The following is a 26876-nucleotide window of genomic DNA, read 5'->3' as shown; positions in this document are numbered from 1 at the left end:
ACTTAGACTTGGACCTTATTAAGCCGAGCCAGTATCCACCCCTAGTCAGCATAACAACGTATAATCTTGCAATGTAATGTGCTGCATCAACTATGTGACTGTAGAAAACTGATGGTACATATATCTTATGATTGCTTTAAAAAGCTAAGAAGAAGGAGAAGAAGAAATGAATGATCTGACCGAGTCATAGTTGACCCCGTGTGCATCTAGGCTGCTGCGTGCAGTGCTGAGGGCTTTCCGGATGGCTTCATGTGTTTTGAACCCTTTCCTCATCACAACATATGTCTGCAGGCCTTTAGTCTTCTTGATGTAAACCTGGCCGAAGAGAAATGTCATTGTAAAAAAGGAAGAAACTAAGGTATGAAATTCAACTTAAATAGATTAATTGCTGAATCAAATCACATCACATGTATCTGAGTGGTTACCAAAGAAGGTTGCATTGTGGTGAGAGTTGTTGACCTTTTGGGTTAGAATCCTTAGCAGGCCCCAATGTTGTGTCTTTGCAAAAGGCACCCATTTCTAACACTTGATTCAGGTGAAAATGAGTACCTATCTCTGACCACAGACATTCTTTTGGATATAAAGCCTGAGGGCCCCATGTTGGAGGAAAGTCACACCTTGAGCATGTTAAGAAACCCACGGCACTTATCAAAAAGGGAAGGCATCCATGCCAGTGTGAGCAGATCAAGTCTCACATTCTGGTCTTATGCAGCTTGTTCTTATACTGCACATGCACAAAACTGGATCCATGGAGTGTTACTCGTTTACCAGTTATGCAAAGGAAAACAAAGAAACACAAACTTTAAGAAAGAAACACAGCTAGTATACTCACTCCTTCATCTGTGGGTGTTGGTGGTTCTTTCTCCTGGTATTCCCTTGGCAGAGGCACACAGAACTCAAACTCATCTCTGCAGATCCCAGCAGCAATTTCAGTCTCATTAGTCTTTGATATATACTGGAAGGAAGCGAGAGGAAAAATAAAGGTTTAACATATATGCAGTATATGTGAAACAGGGTCTGACCATCCGTAATCATGATGCTTGATCTGACAACTTATTTGGAAGTCAGCTAAGCTGATGGCAATGCTTTTTGATATGTGCCACATTGCTCATATCTTTCACTGATGTATATTTTGGGAAATAAAAAATTTAATGTGTATTCAATAGTGCTTAGCCTAATCTGTAATGATACAAATGAAAATCATTTCCCAAAGAAATGATTCTGTTCTCGGTAAACGGAAAGTACAATTTCTATTCATCTAGCTTATACTTTTCAAAATTAAAAAAGGAAGGAAAATTATTGTAAAGCACTGTCTCATGGCACTAAATCTAACAAGCTCAGAGTCTATAAGTCAAGTTGAAATGCCACATGCACAGTAAGATTTTGGCATTAACAAACATACAACATGTACTTCCTACATGGTGTAATATTGCACCTCAGTCAAGCTTGTTAACATAATCATACTTACACTGGTGGGTGCAGGGAAGATGAGATCAGCCTTCAGTCCTGCTGTGTTGCTACCTTCAAAGTATCTCCTGACAGTTGAATACATGTCTTTTTCATCCACCCACTCTGTGCAGTTGGTTACTGACTTCTTCATACAAACCCAGTTTTCTGGAAAACAAAAAGTGACTGTGAAGAAACTAAAATCCTTAAAGTTTGTAGCCATTGTTTGTCATCTATCTGCAAATATCTCTAACCTAAACAGTAAAGCAAATTGTTTCAGTGACATCAAAAGGAAAACAACAGAACAAAAATTATTTGGATTCTTACAGATAATGAACCTGAAAATAGGTAAAACACAGAATGTTTTGCAATGTTTTCAAAGAAGTTAGCAAACAAACAAGGAACTAACCAGCATCAATTTTGTGCTCAATCAGACCGTCATGTTCTCCAAGAGTTGTTGGTGGGAAGCAAAGATCATTTGGACAGTCAGCAGGGTAAACAGCTGCTTCATTTGCAAGTCCATCGCCCCATGGAGGCATCGCAAATCCAGCAAACAGCACTCCAAAATCACCTTCTTCAGCGAGTCCACCAAACCCATAGTACACATGAACACTCTGGTGGAACAGAAGGCAACCAAGGATTAACAAACATCCTTCCATGATTGGCTTTCCCATTCACTCTTCCTTGCTACTGATTGGCTATCCATTCTATTTTTACTTGATGCTGATTGGCAACCCCATTAAGCCTTCAGCAGAGCTGATTGGCTATTCCATTTAGCATCTTGGGTGCTGATTAACTGTCCATTTCATCTTTCCTTGGTGCTGAATGGCTATCATGTCAACTAGCTACCCTATTTATTCTTATAAAATGCTGATTGGCTATTCCATTGACCATCTAAGGTACTGATTGGCTGTCCATGTCATCTTTCCTTGGTGCTGAATGGCTGTCCAATTCATATTTCCTTAATGCTGATTGCTTATCGTGTTAAGCATCTATCCCATTCATTTTTTCTATCCCATTTATAACTGGTGCTGTCCTTGGTGCTGATTGTTTATTTCATCTTTTTGCAAAATGAATTTTCAAAACAAAAGGTAATGATCAGGGGCAGATATCATCTACAAAACCCTTACCTGGTCATATTCAAGGCCTTCCACATCCATGCCCTTGCGCACCCTGGCAATTGCTGCAGCATATGTCTCTGCATCTCGGAAACCCATCTTTCTTGTCACATAAGTCTGTAGTTTTGCTCCTTTCTTGATGTAAACCTTGGAAGTAGGAAAGTACAAGCATCAATCCCATTGGTCATGAAACCCAAGATGTATTCTTAAAATATAGTGTTTAAACAATGCATTGTGCACAATACATGTATGCAATAAAATCAAGGTTATACAAGCACTGTAAATGCATTTTAAGTCCATAGTGATTTAATTTTGCAGTAGGGAGAAAATGGAGTGTTCGCATTTCAAACAAGTTGGTTGGCAGCCAGAAGTTTGTGGTGAAGAGATTGTCGCAAACGCTGGGAACATTAAACCACCAAGGACTAATAAATGCATTGACAGTTACTAATGAATCATTATCACCATAAAGTTCACATGCACACAAAAGCATATATACATGTAGTCTACTTTGCATATAATGTATATGAGGGAGTGGGAGAGAGAGAAGGAGAGAGAGAATAAACAAGTCTACCTAAAACTGTCATCTTAATACCAAGAACCTTACCATGTCTTCAGTGGGAGCTGGAGCCCCTTTGTGCATGAAGTCCCGTGGCATAGGCACACAAAACTCGAAGAAGTCCCTGCATTTACCAGCGGCAATCTCAGCCTTTCCTGTTTTGTAAGTCCACTGCAAAGGATCATGTAGAACGGAAGTGAGTCTTCATGTGATAAAAGTATTAGTTTCAACAACCAATACAGTCACTGACAGGTAACATGCCTACTGTTCAGGGAGCCCAGGCCACACAATAACAATAAGAAAACAAATGAAAACAAACAAAACACAATATTCTTAGCAGATAAACTTTCAAATTTTAGCCACTACAGAATGTTCTACAATACTGTAAACACACACAATAAAAAAACACAACAAAAGAAGACAAACAGAACGCAATATTCTTAGAAGAGAAACTTTCAAATTCTAGCCACTTGCAGTACTGTAAATGTATCAAATCTAATCATATTTGGCAGTGAAGCTGGCAGTTTTGTGCAAACCAAAAATGTTCTTACGGTAAAAATACCAGGCTGTATTATGCCTGCTTTAGCCTCTGCTTCATTCTTGCCCTCAAAGTAACCCCGGATGGGTGTGAAAATATCTGCGCTGATTTGTGGGTTGGCACAGTCTTCTACTTCACCTTTGGCACAAGCAAAGGTTCCTAAAACAGACAGGAAGGATAATATTAGAGTGCACTTTCCAGTCTTTACAAAATTGATGAAAGGTAGCCATGTATAAGTAGCAGTCAATACAATTTTGAAATTGAAATTCTTGACAAAACTAATGAAGAATTTACTGAACATTTCATTGTATTGTATCATCAATTAGTAACTGTTCGAATCATTAAGTTAAAAGGGATGAAGGCAAAGTCAACGACTAGATTTGCCATGGTGGTACAACCTGTGTTACCATGTACTATAAGATTGCTAATGGATGATGTTGAGAGTGTAGCAGATCAAGGTATACTTTGGAGCCTTTGTGACACAGATACAGAGGGAAGAAGAAACATTCTATCTATATTGCAAAGGTCATATCACTAAGACACCAGGATGGGGAAAGGAGTATACAATATCAATTCAGTACATTACTGTGGCAACAAAAGGCCGAGTGGCTAGGCTACTGGACATAAGGTCGAGAGGTTTGATTCCTGACAGTCATGGCTAGACATCATGTCCTTGGGAAAGGCACTTTACATGACTTTCCTTGTTCCACCCAGGTGTAAAAATGGGTACCTCACTTTGGGAGGGTAAAGGCGGTGGAGGGAGAAGGATGGGCTCCGATTCCAATAACTTGCCTTAAAGACAAAGTGGATTAACAACTATGGCCTCAATATGACCTTTACCTTTGCCATAACACAGATTTGCAGTACGATGCTTACCGATGTTGAACTTGTGTTCGACGAATCCATGATGTTCAGCAATTTTTTCTGGGACAAAACAGGTGTCACTTGGACAGTCTGATGGGAACATGTTAACATCTCCACCAAGTCCATCGCCCCACGGTGCCATGGCATAGCCAGCATAGAAGCTTTGATGATCCTTGTCTTGGTTCCAACCATTGTAGGTGTAGACCACATCTACGGACTAAATCACAAATGATAGAAACAGAAAATCAAAATCGGTGAGAGTGTGTGTGACTGTTTCGTATATGGCAGCGAAGCAAAAGGTCAAAAATACTGAATAATAAGCCCAATCCATAACTATTTTGTCTTTTGAGTTTCAGTATCTTGTTAAGGGTTAAGAGGAAGGAAGACAATGTCATGTCAAAATGGTTTCTACACAATGACTCACTGCTTACCAATAAATGTAGCTAGTAACATTACAGACTTACAAGTCAATCCTTGCTTGAGAAATTACAAAGTGTAAGTTTTACTACCTGATCATACAGCATCCCGTGTTTGTCCAGGCTCTCACGGACACTCTCCATGGCTTTGTCGATTGACCCTTGTGCTATGGGTCCAGATTTCTTCACTACGTACGTCTGTAGACTCTGTCCCTTCTTTATCACAACCTAACAAGAAATAAAAGACAGTGTGCTCAATAAATGCATGTCATGCATACTGAGGTGCTCTGACATTACAATGTCAAGTACAGTCAAACCTGGCTGGCCAACCGCATGCCACAGCCTACCATCCCCAGTCAAAAGTCAGTGTCATTAAAACACTCCAGTCCAAGTTAACATAATTGAGACCATGTTGTCTAGAGCAATATCCCCAGTCACTAACCATTTTCCTCTCAGTCCCTTGAGTGGTTCTTGAGACCAAGTTTGACTGTACATGACTGTATGTTAATGTGGAGGAATAAAAAAAAAAGCTCTTGGCTAACAGGCTATGAAATGACTTAACTGTGGATGGTGCACATTATATGTCTGACTCAGTAATGTGGAAGATGTGAGTAACACAGTTTTGTATTAGCCTTGGTGGCATCCTATTTAGTTTACTGGGGCTCCCATACTCACTCCCTCGAAATGATAGTCTGGACACAGTTAGATCCTAAAAGATTTGTAATCTGCATTAAGTCATTGGTTAGCAGTCAGAGTATGGGAGCTGCAGAAAACTAACTAGAATGGCACCGAGGCTAGTTATGTGATACCCACCGCATCATTTGTTGGTGCAGGAGGCTCTCCCTCAGAGAAGCCCTTTGGTACCGGCACACAGATCTCAAACGTGTCCTTGCAGGTGCCGGCAGCTTTCTCACTTGGTTTTGTTTTTGTGGTGTGCTGCAGTAAAGAAGATAAGGAGGGATATGACATGTAACCTGGACATACATATTGGTTTTTAACCCTTAAGCTGCCAGGTTTTATAGCCAAGTAAAAATCAAAAATGTTGACCCCTGACTCACGAAACCCGCAAAACACCCTGCGGCCCTAACTCCCCTAACTCCCGGGCTTCGTGCGCTACACGCAAGCAAAGCTGTTTTCTTCTGGGGAATACCCTATCCCGGTTATAATTGGGCCCAGCACACAAGGCATGTTTCTGTATCCCTGTTTAAACCAGGACTGGCAGCTTAAGGGCTTTAAGAAAACTCGATTAAGCTTGATCTTTGAAAAAAAGCATTGAATGAACTTGATTGAGCAACAGAACAAGTTATGTGATAAAAAACGACCCTTTACTCTGATTAAAAAAAATTCTTTCCAAGCAGATCATCGGGGGCAACGTCATGATCCCGAGATCTTGGACCCTGAGTCAGAAACTATCACGATATTTTGCCTCCAGTGATCTGCTAGGAGTAATGTAATTGAAACATTTGCTTTTACCCGACAAAATCTTGTAAACTTTTTTTATTCTTTTAATTGGTACATTTCAACTCAACAAGATAAAATGTACATTGAACCATACTAAATGGTCACTACTAAGCATTTTCATTGACATTGTCCATCGACTTCTTACCGTAGTGACAGCTGGCGACATTTTGTGGTCGGTTTTAGCACCAGCCTCGTTGTTTCCAGTGAAGTAATCTGCAGTGGCTTTCAGCATAGAGCGGGTCACACTTGGGTGGCCACAACTATGCTCAGTGCTCTGTACACACGCCCAGTAGTCTGGAAGTAAGGAAAAGAGTTGTTGATTAATCAATCAATTGTTAGATCTAACAATCAGATTGCCGCAAGAAAAACAGGGTAAGAAAGTATAGTAAGAGGATTGAGCTCACTAGTCATCTCTATTATCTTTGTTCACTACTTCTGTGCATAAATGTTAACAATCAAATATCATATGATCATCAAATCAGTATAAAGTGCCATTTCAGACATGCCATATCAACATGATATAACTTTACACATAGCAAGAGTTAAACTATAGTCTAAGACACAGACCTGAATGTAGCCCTAGTTATACTTTCTACAAACATACTTCCACCAGGGTACATAATTCCCCAACCCTGAAAAGATACGTCGAAACAGATCTCCAACCCAACGTCCCCCAGTTGATGCACTCCTGTATGTCTAAACTGTGCTTACCTGGGGGTCCTGCACTAGATATCTCTTAAACCAACTGTTTTCAAAGTGGCGGATTTATGTTACCCGGCAGATTAATGTTATTGGAGGTTATAGGTGATCCTAGACATTTTTTAGAGTGGAACCTATTTTCATCGAGCAACAAAATTTTCTATAACTGATTGATACCAAACCACACTAACCAACGTGGAACTTATGTTCAATGAATCCGGAATTTTCTCCCAATATCTCCGGAACATAGCAGTTGTCACTGGGACAACCCTTGGGATATGTCGTGTCTTCCTCAGTTGTCGCGAAGAGTGGCTTCAATGCATCAATCTGATGAAGGGATACAACAAAACTGGTAAATACAAGGCAGCACTTCTAGAAGCTTGGAGCTGTTTTTGGTTGCCATGATTGTGACTCAAGCAATTTCTCCTGTAGCTCACATCACTGCAAAATTATGGAATCTCTCCCTGACAACTGTTTCCCTCTCAAAAACAACCCACAAGCCTTTAAAACCAATGTTCACTGTCATCGCTTAGTATAGTAAGCTAATATGCTTTTCTGTAGATAATATGATAGTATTACTGATTTTACACGAGATTCTACATTGTATATCAGCAGCATACACAAATTTATATCTTCCATCAAAGTAAGTTCAGTGCCCATATGTAGTCTTTTGGCCTTGCACTGAGAAATCCTGTTTAAAAAGACAAACATTGGCCAGGTAAAATACCATTCAGATTTAGGTTGTGAATTGAAAACCTTAAGCTTAATATTTTCCTGTTTACTGACCTTCTTCAGTCGCCAGATCTCCTTGTAGTGCTCCCCCTCGTCATCACTGTCCAAGTCATAGTCAGCAACTCCAGCAGTCTAGAGTGCAGGACAGTAGTTCACCAGCAGTCAATATGCTTTTCTATACTATATACCGAGTTAAACAATTGAGATTCTACATGTATATCTGTAGCGTACACACTAGGTTTTAGGATGAAACCTAGCTTTGCAAACAAACCAAATTAGTCATGTGGGCCACGATGCAGTGACATTCTCAACAGTGATCAGTTATGACCCTTACCACTTTTAAATCTGTAGTGGGTGTCAGCATACATGTCATTTAGCCATGTATCTTGAAATCAGAATATTTTAAAACAAGAGATACCAATCTAGGAGTTCTGCTGCAATAGCATGGAAAGCTGCAAGGTGGCCCGAATATTTTGATGATATATCATAAAGTTATCTGATTATTACTTCATTTTGCCAACACCTACCAACATGCCAAATATTATAAAGAATGTCCACAATTTCTCAGATTATGCTGTTTACAAACAGACACACAGACCCAAATACATAACCTTCTTAGCAAAGGAAATAAATTGATTTCCTCACCTGGAAGTATTTGCCTGCCAATCCCAAGTCATTCATGGATAGAGTCATGTTGTGTGCCAGTTCCAGGAAGTGGTCCCCAAACACCTCACCTCCAGATGGAACATGGTAAGGCAGCTGATATGCCGCAAAGTCCTCAGCCTTCACAGTTATTATCTGAAAAAAAAGATGATAATTCAAACTTGAACTGTTTGGAAAGAATTGGAATTTCACCTGCTTTTCAGTTTACCAGACTGTTGGAAATAAAAGGTGCAGTCTTTAATAGATTTCAGCATACGGATGGACTTTCACAACGATCACCACTCTTATTTGAAATAGAAAAGTGATTTACGTTTGGAACTGCATTGTAAACACCACATTTAACTATCTACATGTATGTCTTGTAGATGCAAATAATATACGTTTGTGACTGCAACTGTAAGCAGTGACACCTAGAGCTGCGGTGCAAAGTGAACCAGTCAGAATTGCTCTGCGGGAGGTGAAAGACAGTCACCAAAACATTGGTGTGAATTGAGCACAAAGAGTTTTGTTATCCAGTGACTCATCAACCTGATAAGAAATATTCACGGACAAGTGATTTAATTTGTAATAATACAATGTAATAGATTGGAATAAAACTAATTTTAAATGTGCACAACAAATGATAACATATTATATGAATGGCTTTGTTATACAACATGTAACATACTTTGCTATCAAGAGGCTCTGGTGGATTATCTTGGTGTTCCTCTGGTAGGAAGGCGGCGGTCGTGTATACAACTTCACAGTCATCCATCTCGTAACCTGTAGTTCTGAGGTCCTGCATGGGGAATACAGAAAAACTCAATACATATATTACACATGACATGTATGAAACAACATCTACACCGATGGATAGAGAAAGAGATGAGAAACTAACTGTATACAGTAGAACTTTTATCTGAAAAAAGTATGATAAACTTTTTTATAAATTGCTGTCTATTGCAAATAATGTTCCTCTGTTCGAAATGTGTGCATCATTAAAGAAACAAAAATGAACAGTTTGAACGAGAATTAATTTGAATGAAGTTGAATTGACAATACTATTTTCAGATGGTGCTATGATATCTTAACTAATCAGACTAAAATATGAAGATTTTTCTCAAGAATACTTATCTTTGACATACTGTAGCTAACAACACATAAGTAGCTAAAAGAAATGAACATCATTCAGGCCTTACCAGGGTGATAATTGGCTTGAGGATTTTAAAACTGACACTGTCTTTGTTGTGGCCATTGATGTACTTCAGGATGGTGCTTAGACCTTTCCTCTTCGCAGCTTCTGCACTGCAGTCCTTAACGTTGATGAGGATGCCAGCAACTGCTCATGCATATAGAAAAAAACTTGATAAATTAGATAAACTGTCAGTTGCTCCAAGATTGAGTTCCAGACAAATGTCAGTACTTTACGATAGCAACAAAACAAAATTTTAGAAATCGTATGGCTTACGATTGGAAACATTTTGTATTTTACCAAATTTTGCATTTCAAACTATTCACAGGTCAATACTTAATCCACTGCACATAAGACATGAAAACACTGGGCTTTAGATTTTCATGGAAATACAATTCATGTGGAGCATATCTGAGTGAATGTATAAATTATGCAACTGTTACATACAATCTTTTTTTGATACAACAAAAGTACAGCAACTTTTGTAAGGTCTACAACAACTATACATACAAATAAACAAGTGGATGCAACAAATTGATTATCCTAATATGTACATTTAAGTATATAAATAAAACAACATGTTGAGTTTAACATATCATTTACACTAGTTTACATTTTGTTCTAAGGTCTAAACAGTCTTTACCTAAAAAAATTTGTACACAGTAAGGCATATCTCCTGTTAGAATGTAATTGAATTCATCCATAGGATGGAATGTATTAGATCATTCTTTTGAACTGAAGCGGAAGGTAACTTACTGGTGAACAGCTTTGAACATTCATGATAATATTTTGTGAACAATCCACTAAAAAGTGACGTTCATACATTTTATTAAGTAAGGTGAACAGCTTTGTGCGTTCATCATAATATTTCATAAACAATTCATGAAAAAGTGATGTTTGTACGATGCATGGCAGAGATTCAGTCTCCACGTTACCTTTGTTATATGTTTTCTCCTGGATTTTGCCGTAATGCTTCTCACTCTCGGGAACCAGGCAGTCGGAGTGATGGTGGTCCTCGTTGTCAGAGTGATCACAGTGATGTCCAACCTTCAGGGGCTCCACAGATGCAAGTCTTAAGGCAACAGAATAAGCACAAAGTCATGTTATGATACACTTTTCCAAGATGTGATAATTTGTCAATTTACTTTATTCTTTTTATCCTTAACAGCACATCAAACAGCATATCAGGCCATTAAGGCTCATATGGAGGACCTGAGTGCAGCCATGGCAGATAGGCTGGAGTGGTCGGAAGTCGTGCATGGACTTGCCCCGTCCCCCCAAAGGGGGGTTGATAGATAATGATGAAGGCTCCCTTTCCGCTAGACCACAATTGCTGATCAATCATACAGCAACCAAAATTTGATTAGTACGACCTTTGATGTCATAATAGGAACATGATGCAAGACGTAAAAGTATAACAAAGGTGTAACAAGATTAACGATCTTTGCTGTATTTAGACATTCAGTGTTGTACATCACAGTAACGAGTCGATTGCTCATTATTTTTTATGCTCTACTGAATGTATCTATTTATGTGACGAAGTTTGATCTTTACTTCAATACAAAGCAAATATTGTTCACCTCAAATTTGTGTTGAAGTGAAGATCAAACTTCGGCATGGAATTCAACAACACAGGTGAGCTTTCGTACTAATAATGATGTTTCTATCAGATGACAAGTTTAGTCCATACCTGTCCTCTGGAAGTCTAAAGGCAACCATGGGATCACCTTCATACCAACTGCAGCTGGGCTTGACATCCAACAGCACCTGGTAATTATCACAATAATAATTGTTTATTGGTCAGAAATTACCCATGCAATGGCAGCCAGTGCTGAATTGCTGCAGGGTTTACAATCACATGCTTAGTACTGTACAACAGATACATACAATGTATTTGCTCCACACGTGCACTTTGTGAAACTGTTGCAAGGGTCTGGGAGGCTGCCATTCGGTGCCAGCAAGTCACCTCAATACGACCTTCCCCAACTTAAGTCAGGTACCCATTCACACCTGGGTGGAGTGAGGAAAGTCGTGTAAAGTGCCTTTCCCAAGAGCACAACATCGGGGCATAGCAGTGGTTTCGAACCTGGGACCTCTCGGCTCTGGGCAGATAGAACACCCTACCGATTGCGCCACACGATGCCTTCATCATACAAGGATTCCATGTAACGGAGGTAGCCGAGTCTTCACTTGATTTAAAATAAAAACACTGTGCATCTGTAGAACACCCAGGTCAAAGAGAAATGCTTATGCCCATGAAAACTAGCTTTTCCTGAATAGACTTTGACATTCCTCAAGAGGACAACGACTTCCCAGGCCTAAGCTAAAGGTGTCAGGGTGGGAGTTTGAGACAGCACTGAGATTATTACTGTAAGAGATACAAAATTAGACACCAACACTTTTGCCTCATGTATGTCCCATGACTGTATATATTAGCCCATCAATAAGCCATCATCGTCAAATTAGACATACTTTTAAATGAGATTTCTTAATTACCTCGTTGATCCTGTTGAACAGACGGGACTGGCCATAGTACGAAGCACCTATGAAGCTTTCAGCGCAGTGGTCCACACCAAACCTGTTCAGGTCGTTGTGCAGTCTCTGGGCCATGTCGAACAATGTCTCTGCATCAGCGTACCCTGCCAAACACTTGCTTCCTAACTTGTAGCTCTTCCAAGACTGCTTTATAACTGTGTCCTGTGTAAGAAATTGCATATAAAAGTCGAGGGACAAATGCATGGACACATATTGCATTTAAACAAGGCAATCAGAGATAGCAAACTTCATCACAATGCGGTCCCAAACATACAAAAGTGTAACATACACAACTATTGAGCAAAAATTGTGTATGTGTTACACTTCTGTACGTTTGGGACCGCATTGTGATGCTGTTCCCTGCGGCTGTATATATGTACTAAACACTTGGGAAGGCATCTTTAAGCAGCGACCACTTGCTGCTGTGCAATGTGACCCAGTCAGAATTGCCTTGAGGAAGGTGAAAGATGGTCACCGAAACGTCGGATGAATAAATCACTTGGTTGTAAAAAAATAGTCTTTTAATTCAGTGACTTACCAACCTGATGAAACTATTCATGAATGTAATGATGCAGTTCAATATACAGGTTTGCACCTTGCAAATGCAAACAGTATTGAGTAAGACATACCGTACTTTCACCCTTGAAGTCTGCGGGAACAGGATATACGTAGCCGAACTGGTTGGGGCAGGATTTCTTATTCCAAATATCTTGCTTTGCCGATGCCGAAAAGCTGAAGTACATCTGGGAAAACTCCTTCATCAGGCCAAGATCTGCAGGATTGAGTAAGAGAAACTGGTGAAATGGCCAAGGGTGTGTAATTATAGTGTTCACCTTGCATTAGAAGGTTGGGGGTTCAAACCCCTGCCAGGCCTACCATAGATTTTGTAAAAATGCTTTTCTGGCTGGGCAGTCAGCACTTATGAGAAAGAGTATGAGTGGATAGAGTGTTGCATTTGGAAGGTCGGAGATTCAAACCTCTGTCAAGATCTTATAAAGTGTCACAAATCTGTCGGAGGACACACGAGAGTCAGATCTCCAGGAGTTGTTCCGACCCTTTGGCGCCATTTCTCGCGAAGGACAAGGACACTCACCAATCCAAGGTCAGACTCATACTTCAATTCTACTTTAGGAATCTCTTAGGGATTGGTCAAATTATGGTAGTTGCACCTCTGTTTTCGTGTATATAATTTTCAAACATAAAAAGAACCTACCTTTCATGTACTCAAATAGAATAGGCTGACCCAGTGCGTTCACATCCTCTACATTACATGTTTCAACAGGAACCACCAGAAGGGATGTGTCCGAATACTTCCGCACTTCTGTGCTGGGAGTGTAGCTTTTCTCCAGTTTGTACTGACAGCCAATAGCTAATAGCGAGCAAAAGAAAAGTTTGCAGTTAGACTCAAAGAATTTGCAGAAATTTATTACCATTTTATTCTTAAACTAAAGGGTGACTATATTAAGTACAGTGTATTTCCGTATTAGATTAATGACAGAAGAAAAATGTCACAATTCAAGGTCTTTGTACCTGAGTCATTGTAGCACATTTAAATATTTTCAGGTAATTAATGTGTTGCAAACATGTTAAGTTAGTCATACTTCATAATTATAAATTGTAGGTGTGCAAGATGTAAAAACAATATAAGATGTAACATATAGAGAAGACTTTAATATATTTGCCTTCTTTTAGTAATAATACATTAAAACCCTGGACGTTGATTGGAATGACATTGATTGTCTTTGAATCAGACGCAGGGCTCGAAATTCATCTTTGGGAATAGGTGCACTGGTGCACCCAACTAAAAAAATTGGGTGCACAGAAAGAATTTTGGGTGCACCAGATGAAATAAAGTTGAATGTTCTTCAGAACATAATTACAAAGTTTAACGCTGCTGCCTTTCTTAAGAACTTCAATCTGTTATTCTATAGCTAACTTCAAAATTTCAAACAAATAATACATTAAATAAAGTACAGCAAAAAGTTATCATGCTGTTTTTAATACTTACATTTCAAGAATATTCTGTATACTAGTGTACAATAGTACCTTAACCCTATAGGCTACAAAAATATATAGGTGCACCAGTGCACCCAGAGTCAAAAAATAGGTGCACAGCTCCAATTTTGGGTGCACTGGGTGCACATGCACCCACTATTTCGAGCCCTGAGACGTGATGGTTTTGAAACCAAGTTTCCCCCTTCTCTGCCTTTACAGATCTGATGAGATTATACAACTTTATAGCTTTCACTGCCAGATTCCAGGCTAGCCAGGACATGTAGAGAATAAGTTAAATATGTCCGTTCAACTCACAGAAACACATGTCCTTCAGACACTCTCGTTCCAGGTCAACGTTGATAACCTCGTCCTCCTCGGACCACTGTGCCGCGCTGTGCACGCCGCATGTGTCCTGTTGGGCGCTACACTTGCTCTGGAAGCATCTTGGGAGCCTCATGTCACTCTTGTCCACCCCCTCCGCCCTGCTGTAGAACTCGTGGAGGTGCTTGTTCGTGGCAAAAATGGCAATCTCGTTGACTGAGGGCTTAGAGGATGACCTGTCAGGAATAAAAACAAAATTGTTTGTTCACTTGCATACCCGGTAAGCTGCCCAAGGCATACAACACACCAGGTTTGTACTTCTTCTTCTTCTCGTGTCACCACTTCTGCTACACGCTCCCTCTCCAATATTCCGCCACTGCAAGTCCTCTTGGGGTCAGGGCTTCAAGGTCCTCTCTGGTGCATGGCTCAGGCAGGAGGGGGCAGACAAGGAGGTGTTCCATAGTGCTCCTGCCCGCAGTCACATGCCGTCTGTCCATCTGGACTGAGACCCCACTTTGTTTGTACTGAACAGTGCAAGCTGCATATCTGGACAGATTTATATGATCCACACACACCAAGAAGGACCCCTACTTTTAGGTGCTTGAGGTGTGGCTTTCCTCAAACTCGGAACCCCCATTAAACGTCCTATCCAAGGAACGTCCCTAACCAAAGCTAGGTACTCATTTCTACCTGAATGAAGTAAGGAAAGTCGTGTTAAGTGCCATTCCCAAGGGCACAACGTCAATGGGACAAATCAGGGGACTCAGGATTCGAACCCAGGACTTCTGGGTTCTTAGCCAAACACCCTGCCACTGTGCCACCATGACGCCACTGTATCTCTTATTATATGATCAAAAGTGATGTAACAGTTATTAGGATATAGGAAGTGAAAAACAACTCAGGTGAAGAAATAAAGCAAATGGGAAAGAGGGAGGAATACAATCACGTGCAGCTCAAATTGTGTTCAACCAGGAATAGAAACAGGACCTGGACAAAAAGACTCAGTGTCAGCACTAAACACTGCTCCAAGCAAGCCTGCAACACTCTATCTGGTATGGCCCAAAGTTGATTTTTCAGCCCAACAGTTGATGGTCTAATATGGCTGACTTGACTGGTATACTGTACCGGGTCACAGATTTTTAAAATAGTGCCAGCGTCATGACTTTAATAGCCTAACTTACTGGACTGGACCTTGAGAAAGGGCAAATCTTACAGCAATAGGGTTACCAGTGTACATACAGACAGAGAGGAGTGTACACTGCAGCTTGTCTTGTAAATCTCACCTCTTGTACTGGAAGATGTAATAGTAGTCATCCAGACCAACAATAGGCTCCTTCTTCTCACTGAGCAACTGGAAGAATCTCTTTGCCTCCCTGTCGGCCACAAAACCAGCAGCCTTTTGCGGGAAGATTCTGACGTACATGATCGTTTCTGGGATGATTTCCAAGACAACCTGTCAAAAAAAGAAGATGAAATGATAAGTGCACATTAGAATCAGTAATATATATTGTATATTGGGAAAAAAAGTCAAGGACGTTTGATCCATAACAGCTACAATTTACTTTATAGATAAATAACTGAATTGAGTTATTGAGTATCTGAGTGAGTGAGTAAGGGAGAGTGAGAGAGTGAGTGAGTGAGTGAGTGAGTGAGTGAGTGAGTGAGTGAGTGAGTGAGTGAGTGTGTGTGACCCAGTGAGTGAATGAGTGAGTGAGAGTGAGTGAGAGTGAGTGAGTGTGTGAGAGTGAGTGAGTGAGTGAGTGAATGAGTGAGAGTGAGTGAGTGCGTGAGAGAGTGAGTGAGTGAGAGTGAGTGAGTGAGTGAGTGAGTGAGTGAGTGAGTGAGTGAGTGAGTGAGTGAGTGAGTGAGTGAGTGAGTCAGTGAGTCAGTGAGTCAGTGAGTGAGTAGCTTGGTAGATGGATCGATGGATGAATGAATTGACCAAATGAATGAATAAATGAACGAACGAATGAAGCTGTTACCTTTGAATCCTTTGGAATGGGTGGCATCTTCCACAGCTTCTTTGGTAGCAGGACAGACACGGTGACTTCTCGCTTGTCTTCCGTCCCACTGAAGGTCTGTAGAACGTACGGCGACTTTCGCTGGATCTTCGTCCCTAGTGAAAGAAGGGAGAATCATTAGGAATCTGATTTTTTTTAAATCTTTTTATTCCACTAATAAGTATAACAGTGGCCATGGGGTTTAAGCACCTGTAGCCCACCACTGCCACCAGTCTAACAGGTCTAGACCTTTTAGCCTAGTGTTTAAGGCGTGCAGCCTGTGGATTAACAGGCCTGGGTTCGATCCAGGGGAGGCAGGGGACTGTTCTACTCGCCTCTTTGTTTCATAACCAAATAAGAATAGGAATTAACAGAGACATTACTTCATGAGAGTTGTTCAAAATGCAATCTCACTGAAATACCACTTAACAAAGTTGAATGTAAAAGGGGTGGTCTACATATGAATTTAGAAAAAAGGATGGATTTAACTGTTGCTAGAAGAGATTATATGTAGAAAAGCAAATGATAGAATGTACATGTAACGTTAACTATTTTCTTTGAAATGTGAAAAGATGTCTGGGATTTGACTCACTTTGTTCTTCTTGACAATATCTTTGATACATGACATACGTACAACATGTTGTACCCTTTTAACTTGCATGTTTTTGCATAAATTAGCCCAACACTTTAGGGAAAGCGAAAGCACGTTTTCCCATGCCTTGAATGACTCTGAGATCCTTACATCTCAGAATGAACAATAGCTTTCGGTACTTACCTTGGTCGTTGTTGCCATTAAGGAACTTGGACAGCCGGAAGCGTGCATTGTTGTACGCTGTAGTCAGGGACTTGTCGTGAACGGTGGTGGAGACCCACAGTCCCCTGTGCATGCGCCTGACTTGGTAGTCATCGTTGGTACAGAGACACTCCTGCCAGTCGTCCAATTCCCCACAGTCTGGCGCGCTGTTGGGAGCAAACAGACGGGTCAGAATAAACGAATACTGTACAATTCATGATTTCCTTTTGCGGTGGTTTCTTTAAGTTTTCACCATTCCACTGCAACTTCATGATACTGAGAATAGGAGGCGTTTCCAAATTGATTGTTTCAGCTGCGAATTTAAAACACTGCAAGAAACTCCTCCGCCACCAACTGCGAAATAAAACCACCACGAAAGTAAATGAATCAGTTGCTAAATATAGTGGGGAGAGTGAAAAATTCATGTAAAACAGATGATGATGAAAACAGACATGATCATGAGTATACATTTTCAATGTGCAAAAAGTATTGTGTAAAATAAGTTGTTACAAATTTGTTACAAGGTTGAAGGTCTTTCAACTAAATGTGTTGCACTTCGCCAATTGTAGACTGCCATTTCCTAAAAATAACATAGCCTCAGATGATGTCAGATAATGTCTATAGACATGATGGAATTCTTACCACTATCTGTGACAAACGAAGATCACATTGTAAACACACAAAAAGCACTTAGTCCATGAATCTTAATCTTCTCCCTGCTGCCTATTCAACAAAATAAACAATAAAAGCTTAGTGCCAAATAGCCACCCTTAATATGAAAGGGTCATAAAGGTGACAGAGATAACGTTGGATGCGTTGGATCCTTATCTTCAATAAGTCAAACAAGCCTGGCGCCAAACAGATGTTGGCCCAGCTTGTTTTGTGCAAGGAGGTTAAATTTGTTTTGTGCTAGCCTGGATGCCAGACCAGACCCCCAATCTCAATATAAAATCTATCGTGTTGAGAGGCTAATTTTGAACAAGTTGAAGGGCAGAACATGCGTGAATTTGGCTGCCTGATGTGTTTGAGCCACTTTGAGGGCAGGAAACGGTGATTGCGGGAACTTTAGAATGCTGGTTCAAAGGTCAGCGGAATGAGCGATGTGGGTGGCGAAAGGGGAGTGACCAACTTCGGTCACTCTGGAGTGGACCCCCTGCTAATTTCCAAGCAGATGTTGGCACCGGCCTGCTCTGCCTGTCTTTCATAAGGTTTCGGCGTATCCTTATGTAACGTTTAATACATGTCCTACATCTCTCTATGATCTACCGGTGCCGCGCGTTGTTACCTTCGCGACGAATGGTTTCGTCGAGAAGGTTATGCGACGGTGCTTGTCTGTGTGTCTGTTAGTGAACAGAATAAGTCGAGAACGCCTGGATGGTTTGTTGTCGTAGTTGGTGTGTCGGTGTGTATGTGGCAAATCTCAAGATGATTAGATTTTGGGCGAAGTGTTTTGCATAATTAACGAGAAAAGTGTAAAAATGTGTTCAATTGTATGCTTTACTATGCGTTCTGGTTGCGACGGGGATATTGATACGGGTAGATTGGGGGCAAAGTTGGTCATGAGGGGTCATGAGGGGTCATGAGGCAGGCAGGAAACCGTCAGTTACATGTACTGCAGCTGCCAGGGACAAATTGGCTATCAGCCAGCTGTAGGGCAGATACAAGAGATAGGCTTGCCCATGCAGTAATGCTTTAAAGCACTAAAACAAGGGCTCAGAAAAGGATTCACCTTAATTGCAAGCCCCAAAAATTCTTATGCACCAGAAAGCCACATCTGTCTACTTTAGAATCATGCAAAGAAAATAGACAGTTGACCAGCTCGTTCTCTCGTAACAGCTGACAGACGAAAACAATCGTCAACTTTGACCTACTCCCAGCCTGGAAGAGTCCACTCGGAGCATGTGAAACCAAACCACAAAGATATCTCCTTACACCAATTAAAAGACTGAAACATACAAATTTTGACCAAAGTTGGATATACACGGCCTTATATGAGTAAGAACAGTCATTAATGCAGTGCCACAGCATGGGAATACCGAGCATGTCTGTGTGTCTGTTAGTGAACACGATAAGTCGAGAATTCTTGGAAGGATTGTCTTGGTATTTGGTATGTTGGTAGGTCTCGATGAAACCTGAAAATGATTAGATTTTGGGCCCCCTATCGGCTTGTTACGGTACTGCAGCGGAACTTCATGTTATGATATCTCGTGTTGTGGACATGCTATGGAACTGATTTTTAAGTGGTAGATAGCTCGTTGGGCAGAGAGTAAGTGGTATAGGCTTGGGCCCCCTAGCAACTTTTTTGGAACTGCAGGGGTAGGTTTTGCTTCAGACTTTGAAAGGGAATAACTCAAGAAGGGCTTGATGGAAGGTCATGATTTTTTGCATGTACATAGCTTGAGCGATGATGTACATGATTGGATACTTATTATGCAAATCAGTAACTAATTTGCATAATTAATGAGGAAAGTTTATACATTCATCAATTTCCATGATAGGACTCGCAAACATGTGACATATGTAACTGAGGAAGAGAGAAATATTAATAGATATCAGCTATGCAAATGAGAACCTCATTTACATAATCAATGAGAAAATAATATAACTCGAGATGGGCTGGATGGATGGTCATGATTTTTGGTATGTAGATAGCTTATGTGATGCTTTGTATGATTGGATGATAATTATGCAAATCAGATTATAATTAATGAGGCAATTTTAAAAACCTGCTGTGTTCCATGATATGACTATTCAAATATGTGACATTTGTAACTGAGGAAGAGAGGAATGTCAATAGATAGAAATTATGCAAATGTAGGCCTAATTTGCATAATTCATGAGAAACTACTATCATTCCATACTAGTAAATAACGGCAATTTCATACTTGTTGCATTTAGAAGTTGTGTGAATGTGAACACCATTGAATCAAATTATGCTAAAAAGGAGCTTATTTGCATTATTGATGAAAAATGTTAGCATAACCTTCTTTGTTAAGCTCATAATCATAACAAGGAGGTTTGGACAACTTATGTTATTTGGGTGAGGAGGATCAACTGGTATGATTTTTGATTGATGAAAAACACTCCTAATACGTCAGTCATAAAGGTCAAAATCATTTCGCGAAGGTATGAGGTCGTAGAACTCTTGTTATCCGTCTATTGGTCTCAACACCAACTTGGGCGTAACGTTAACGTTATATGTGAAATAAGGCCATGTTGATTTGATTACATGTATATGGAAAAAGTTTTGAAAAAAGTTTGGCGAAAAAAAATGAAATCTACATGGTCAGGAAGGATGAACAGAGTATGGTATACCAAAATATAGATTCTTCATTTTTGTTCTTTCAAAAATTCATCTTTGACTTTGGAATTGACTTTGGCATTCTGTGACAATAGTATCCGTTTTCCAAAACATTTTTTTTTTCAATCTACAGCACGTATTTTCTCACTTTTCGGCTTCTTTTTAAGATTTACAATATGCCTGAAAACTTTTTTTTTTTGAACGGACGAAAATCGAGGCGCGCGCGTATGTCATCCTTATAATCAAGTAAACATGGCCTAAATACCAAACATACAATTCATTATATCAGAAACGAATTGCTGCTGGCAAAAACTTCCGCAAACGTATAACAACGTATAACAAGAGTCCATTGGGCTTAATCCTCCGTGAAGTAATTATGGCGTTTGCGGTGTGGCTAAAGATGTTTGATACCCTCTTTAACTAGAGTTCCACGAACACATTATCTTCGCAAAAATGGAAAGCCTGACAAAAACACCTAAAAACACGTCAAAAACCAGCCAGACCTATTCTCCAAGCAGAGGTTTTGGTCGGGGGGTAGTAGAGGCCGGGTTTTTTTAACATTGCCTGTTAAAAAACCCCGGCCTCTACTACCCCCCGACCAAAACCTCTGCTTGGAGAATAATGATGTGGCGAATGAGTGTACTCTCCAAGCAGAGGAGTCGGTCTGGCTGGTTTTTGACGTGTTTTAGGTGTTTTTGTCAGGCTTTCCATTTTGTCCCCTTTTCGTTATGTCGCCAACCGTGTTGAACAAAAATGCCTAAACTGAACACGTTAAAAACCAGCAGGACCCACACCTCTGCTTGGGGAATAGTTTATTTATTTGACCTACATGTACGTTTATGCAAGGCCATCTGTTTACATGACCTTTAATACACTGTCCCATGTCCCATAATGCAATGCAGTGGGTTAACAAACTTTCCTAACTAATTATGCAAATTAGCTCCTGATTTGCATAATCAGTCATTGATTATGTAAAGCACCATCTGAGCTCCCTACATACCAAACATCACGACGATCTGTCGACCCCTTCTCAAGTTATTCATGTCCGAATGTCAAAACAAAAACACCCACTGCAGCTCTTAACAAGCCGCTAGGGGGCCCAAATTTACAGAACTTACTTTCTGTGGCATGAACTATCTACCACGCAAAAATCATGACCATAGCACTTTCAGAAAATATGCCCCTAAATTTTGAAGCTCCGCTGCAGTACCTTAGGTACCCGCTAGAAGGCCCATTATCGAACTTGACCTTCCTTTTTGTAAACCCTACCCATCCACTAAATATCATACGGATCCATCAACAGCTTCTCGAGTTATGCTGGCGACATACAAATACACATCCACACAAAGCCCGCTGCAGTACCGACGGAAAACACCAGGGGAACCATTTTTGAACTTGACCCCCGTTTCCACAACATCTACACACCTGCAAAAAATCATGAAGATCCATCAACGTTTCCGTCACTTTTTTTGCCTACATACAAACACAAAAAAATGCAAAGTCCGCTGCAGTACTGTTGAAAAACGCAAGGTAAACCATTTTCGAACTTCCTTTGCACAACCACTACACACCTACCAAAAATCATAAAGATTCATTGAAGCTTTCTTGAGTTATGCTCCTGACATACATTCAGACCCACCAAACAGATTTTTCAACCGAAAACATTATCTTCTCCGAGTACAAGTACTCGGCGAAGATAACTACTGACATACCAACTTTCAGACACATTCATAAACTTGAAGGATCTTGATTTATAGGTGCGAAGACACAGACCCAGACAAAAAGAAGTTGTCCAAAGTGTGAAAATCTCATCTTAGCAAAGAAGGCTATTTGATTCAGAAGGTTAGACATCCATGTAATAAGATGCGCCAAAAATTATTACTCAATCAACTGGATAAATCTAAGATGGCTTTTGTGACTATTGTAGCATCTGCTTACTCTCCAAGCAGAGGTTGGACTCTGACTGTTTTTTGACGTGTTTTGGGGCGCTTTTATTGGTCTTTCTATCTTGTCACGTTTTCTTCTTGTCTGCCAGCCGGAACTGTAAAAGACGTCAGACGTCGGAGCCGAACTTGTGCTTGGAGAGTAACAACTTGGCCTACAAACTAAATTCTGTTCCGATCCTTCCGACTTACTTCTTTTCTGCTAATGCCGTCTGCACGGCAAGAGTAGCCACCGTCAGCAGGGCTAGCCATCGGACCACTCCCATATCTGCCTGTAGTGGACGGAACAAACGCAGGAAAATTAGCATAGGGTATAGGATACTGTAAATGCAGAAATGTTTGCGATGGTTAAAACCACCGCGAAAAGCCGTTCCATTGTGTGACTGAAGTGTTACTATTGTTTCAAACGCGAACTCAAAACCACCGCGAACACTCCATTTTCTAGATCTCCCTACCGCGAAATTGAATCTCCGCGAACATTTCTGCGTTTACAGTGTATGATATATATTTTAACAGGATATGTAATATGTGTTTCATGAAGAATATATAACATATAATGTTATGTAATATAATCTTATACGATTATACAGAATTGGATAAGGGTAGAGATATGTAGGGTTAAAGATATAATGTGTGAGTGCAGATGCGACATAATCTCCTGATAGAAAAACGAATTTCTTTTCTACATTTTTCTATGAGTTCTATGAGTAACAAAAGTTTCATTACCGTTAGTACGTACACAGCGGAAAATTCGTTACCAGTATGACAGAATTAAGTGGTTCGTTATAACCTTTGGGTTCTGTCTGGGAGCGATTGTTAACGTTTCAAGAAGGATTGATCTTTTTCATTCATTGCAGTTTGAAGTCCACCAGGCCTTCATACTGGCGTATGGGTCGTGCGCAAAAAATCGGCACCAAAAAAAATTGGCCAGTAGAGTCAGGCCACGGTAAGGTCATTAATTCGCCCGAGCTTGCAAATGATGATAGCCACACTTCCCTGGTAAATAGTCTCCTGGCATAGCTGGCGTAGTTGGTCTGGTAGAAACTAGCCTACCTACCAGACAGACTGGTCCGGTATCCAGCTTTTTACTGGCTTTGGCCAGCCTAGAAGCCAGACTGTAGCCAGCCTTCAACTACATGTCCATCCTGAGTAGAGGGGGTGGCCCTGGAGCTGAAGAGCTGAACTGTACGCCTTAGCAACAGTCTGGCTTCCAGACTGAGATTTGACCCGCTTAAAGCTGTACAAGGCTAGATCGCGACCAGGCTACAAAAATAATGTATTTGCAAACTGAATTCTATTGCTCAGAATTTAAGTTATCCGCAAACTCGGCCCTATATCAGTCATGTAATATGACACGTATAATGATAAGATGCACTATTCAATGTTGCACGTGTCATTCCAACACGTACACGCTGATCGTACAGTCTTTTGATTAATCGGTGTTTTTACGTTCTTTATCTCATCAGGTAAACACCATTGTGTTACTCCAATATACCGGTAAGGCGCATACCGCCCTTTGATATAGGAACCCGCCAAAACCAGTACATTTGAAAGATACTGTCTATAGCTTCTTTCTCATGGGTAACGAGGGAATGGGATGAACATTAGTGTTTCCCCTCCTGGCGGAGACTTTTGCAGACTATATAATTAGTATATCGCAATGAGGCCTGAAGTGTAACATAAAGGAGGGGCACCTTATTTTGCAATAAAACTACCATAAAGAGGAGAAGGGGCACGGGCAGTTGATCACATTGTCAGATAGCATTTATGCACTTAAGTTAAGTTAAAATGTTTCATCCGCAAGGCGGCGGCGTTTAATATCCTTCTTGAGAAGACAATTTTCACGTTTGGAAGCTTGAAGTTGCTACTTGCTATCGATATATCATTGTATTCCTAAGATTCATGGGCCATTGAGACTCATAATCCGAAAACGTTTTACTATGATTTCTAAGCTCCTTTACCTCACCTTAAAGTACTAACCTAACCTTACCCTACTTACCTCACCTTACCCTTTGTCCCTTTCCCCCGAACCCCTGTAAAGATTATATCAACCTCTTGCAGGTAGAGCCAGCAGAAGACAATGGCGTTTAATACAACCAACCTTTGATCGGTCCACATTTTGCCGTTACATATCTACCACATGCAAACACCATTGTATCCTCTTTAATAGGACACGAGTTTGATATAGAGTATGGTGTGGATTAATTAAGCAGGTACCTATGTTTTCTGAAACTACGTATACATTGCAAGGTTTTCCAGAAATTCAACCATGGGGTTACCATGCATTGCGAGATGATAGACTAGACGTTAGATGTTAGTTGGAACGTGGCCAGTTTAACCAGGAGAAAGGGTTAACATGCCCTGGGTCCACTAGCCTGGGTGCCAGACCACCGCGCTTCTGGCGCTAATCCTTCGGCCGGGGAAGCAACTCGCCCAGCCGCCACAGATAGCACACGGCCCACTAATTATCTCAGAGTTCGGCTGCAAAGCGCTCCCGGGTGCCAACTCTAACCCTATTACTAGGTCTTCCCCGCCCAAAAGGGGTTATCATCGCAGCGCGCGAAAGGTCTGGTATCCAGGCTATAGGTCCACAGAATTGAGCTAGCCAAGCTCCAACGAGACCACTTCTAGCCATGAGAGCAATCATGCAATAACCCTACGCATATGCCCTAACTATTGATATCAAAGCATATCTGAGAGGACAATTTTGCTTCAACGTAGCTCAGAATACCATTGATTAGATAGTATCGAACATTGATATGATAAAGTATGAAATATATCGTCGAGTTCAATAATCAAGAAGAATTATAAAATCAACTGTACGTACCGACTTGTGGAATGCTAAAACCAGTTGCAAACCGAGACCTTTTTTCGCGGTAGCAGTTGGCCACTCGCAGAATAGTCTGTCTGATCAAATGGTCTAACTTTTATACTATTGCTGACTCAGTCACTATAAACAAGTTGTTTGGCGCATGCGTAGGTCAATTGTCACGTGTCTTGTTCAGCCAACCAAAGGCGATAACCAGTTTGCCCAATGTTATTAAATAATTAGGAAAAAGTACTCACTTCAAAACACACCTATATTTGTAACATGGAAACTACAGATTTACTATTAGATATAGTTGTTTACTAATCATTGGAGCCGACGGGGGGTTCGACTTCAGTAACAGAGCTAACGTTATAGTCCAAAGATTCAAAGGATTCCCTTTCTCTAAAATGGATTGCTCTTCTTAGCAGTATGGTAACGTATTGCAAAATAACCAGTTTGGGCTGGATCATGTTGTAAAGTGCCGCGACTCGCTCCTATTCGCAAGAAACTGACCTATGGGGGCGCATAACGGTATCGCCAGTCACCACATGCGATTGTCGAGTCAGCGCCTCAGATTTTGATTGGGAGAAACTGCATAATGAATAGTTGACTCAGCAAAAGTGTAGCATAGGTTCTGAAAGTAGGCTCAACGTAGCATAATCATGTGCATAACGTTATATATCATTGACAGACGCCAACAAAAATTAGCGTTGTTTTGATCTTATTATGTTTTTTTCTACTAGACTCTTCTGTGCACAATTACTAGTTAGCGTTTAGCGTGTGACAATAGCTCCACGTGGCGCGACTTTTGATCGGTAAACACTCCACGTGTTTACCTGTGTGCTATAATCGGACTCACGTGCCCGTGCGCAAAGGTATGCGCTGAATCATATTTGCGTGAATCTCTGACATGAAAGGGTACCCGAACCACCTGCACCGCTTTATCATCAGTCTTATCAGCGATCCTCTCCTATGGGGGAGCTTTGTTTGTCACTGGCCACATTCTGTTTTTTGTCCTTTTTAAGGTGTCGGGAATGATAATCAACAAACTGAGGCAAACAGCCTGGAAGACATTAATATGGTCACCATTCTCCATAGTCTGCTCAGCATTGGCTGTTTCTATCAGCCTGTCTTTTTAGCTAGCCGGTCTTTCGAGTTATCATTGGTTATTATGGGCGAATAGAGCATTTTCGAGACTAAATAAAGGCACAAGCAAAAAATCATTCGGGAGCGTGCTAAATTGAAATCAAGCCCGTAAACCACTCCTCACGTGCGTTAATCTGGCTTGGCGGGCGGGCATTACTCCCCGCGGCACCGTAGAGGCACCAGGGAGCTCCCGACGGTATGGTTACCAGGCTAGGAAGACGTTACTGTAAATGCAGAAATGTTCACGGTGGTTTTATGTTCGCGGTTTTCGCGGTGAAGTCTTTACCGCGAACTTAAAACCACCGCGTAAAGCGGCTGTGTGACTGTAGCGCCAGTATCATTCGAACGCGACAAAACCACCACAACACT

The 26876-nt window shown here is 40.8% G+C and overlaps 1 protein-coding gene across 1 annotated transcript in view; it reads right to left on the bottom strand.

Annotated features, from left to right (window-relative positions):
- The window catches only part of LOC136441379 (uncharacterized), a 53355-nt gene extending 27860 nt beyond the window's left edge, over positions 1-25495 (bottom strand). The window contains exons 1-27 of the mRNA XM_066437643.1: positions 25380-25495; positions 22745-22824; positions 17291-17475; positions 16498-16631; positions 15799-15968; positions 14510-14751; positions 13413-13568; positions 12829-12971; positions 12161-12361; positions 11355-11431; positions 10600-10736; positions 9672-9811; positions 9161-9271; positions 8476-8628; positions 7885-7962; positions 7290-7425; positions 6545-6693; positions 5752-5874; positions 5032-5166; positions 4535-4739; positions 3672-3817; positions 3169-3291; positions 2577-2711; positions 1856-2060; positions 1469-1614; positions 833-955; positions 181-315 (exon numbers count right to left, since the gene is read on the bottom strand). Of these exons, the coding sequence (XP_066293740.1) occupies positions 181-315; positions 833-955; positions 1469-1614; positions 1856-2060; positions 2577-2711; positions 3169-3291; positions 3672-3817; positions 4535-4739; positions 5032-5166; positions 5752-5874; positions 6545-6693; positions 7290-7425; positions 7885-7962; positions 8476-8628; positions 9161-9271; positions 9672-9811; positions 10600-10736; positions 11355-11431; positions 12161-12361; positions 12829-12971; positions 13413-13568; positions 14510-14751; positions 15799-15968; positions 16498-16631; positions 17291-17475; positions 22745-22818 (3762 nt within the window). The 5' untranslated portion in view covers positions 22819-22824; positions 25380-25495. The remainder of the gene's footprint in view (positions 1-180; positions 316-832; positions 956-1468; positions 1615-1855; positions 2061-2576; positions 2712-3168; positions 3292-3671; positions 3818-4534; positions 4740-5031; positions 5167-5751; positions 5875-6544; positions 6694-7289; positions 7426-7884; positions 7963-8475; positions 8629-9160; positions 9272-9671; positions 9812-10599; positions 10737-11354; positions 11432-12160; positions 12362-12828; positions 12972-13412; positions 13569-14509; positions 14752-15798; positions 15969-16497; positions 16632-17290; positions 17476-22744; positions 22825-25379) is intronic.
- Between the last annotated feature and the right edge of the window lie 1381 nt (positions 25496-26876).

Source organism: Branchiostoma lanceolatum, chromosome 9 (assembly GCF_035083965.1).
Source record: "Branchiostoma lanceolatum isolate klBraLanc5 chromosome 9, klBraLanc5.hap2, whole genome shotgun sequence".
NCBI lineage: Eukaryota > Metazoa > Chordata > Leptocardii > Amphioxiformes > Branchiostomatidae > Branchiostoma > Branchiostoma lanceolatum.
Note: the sequence above shows the minus strand (reverse complement) of the source record. Positions and strands in the feature narration are given on the sequence as shown.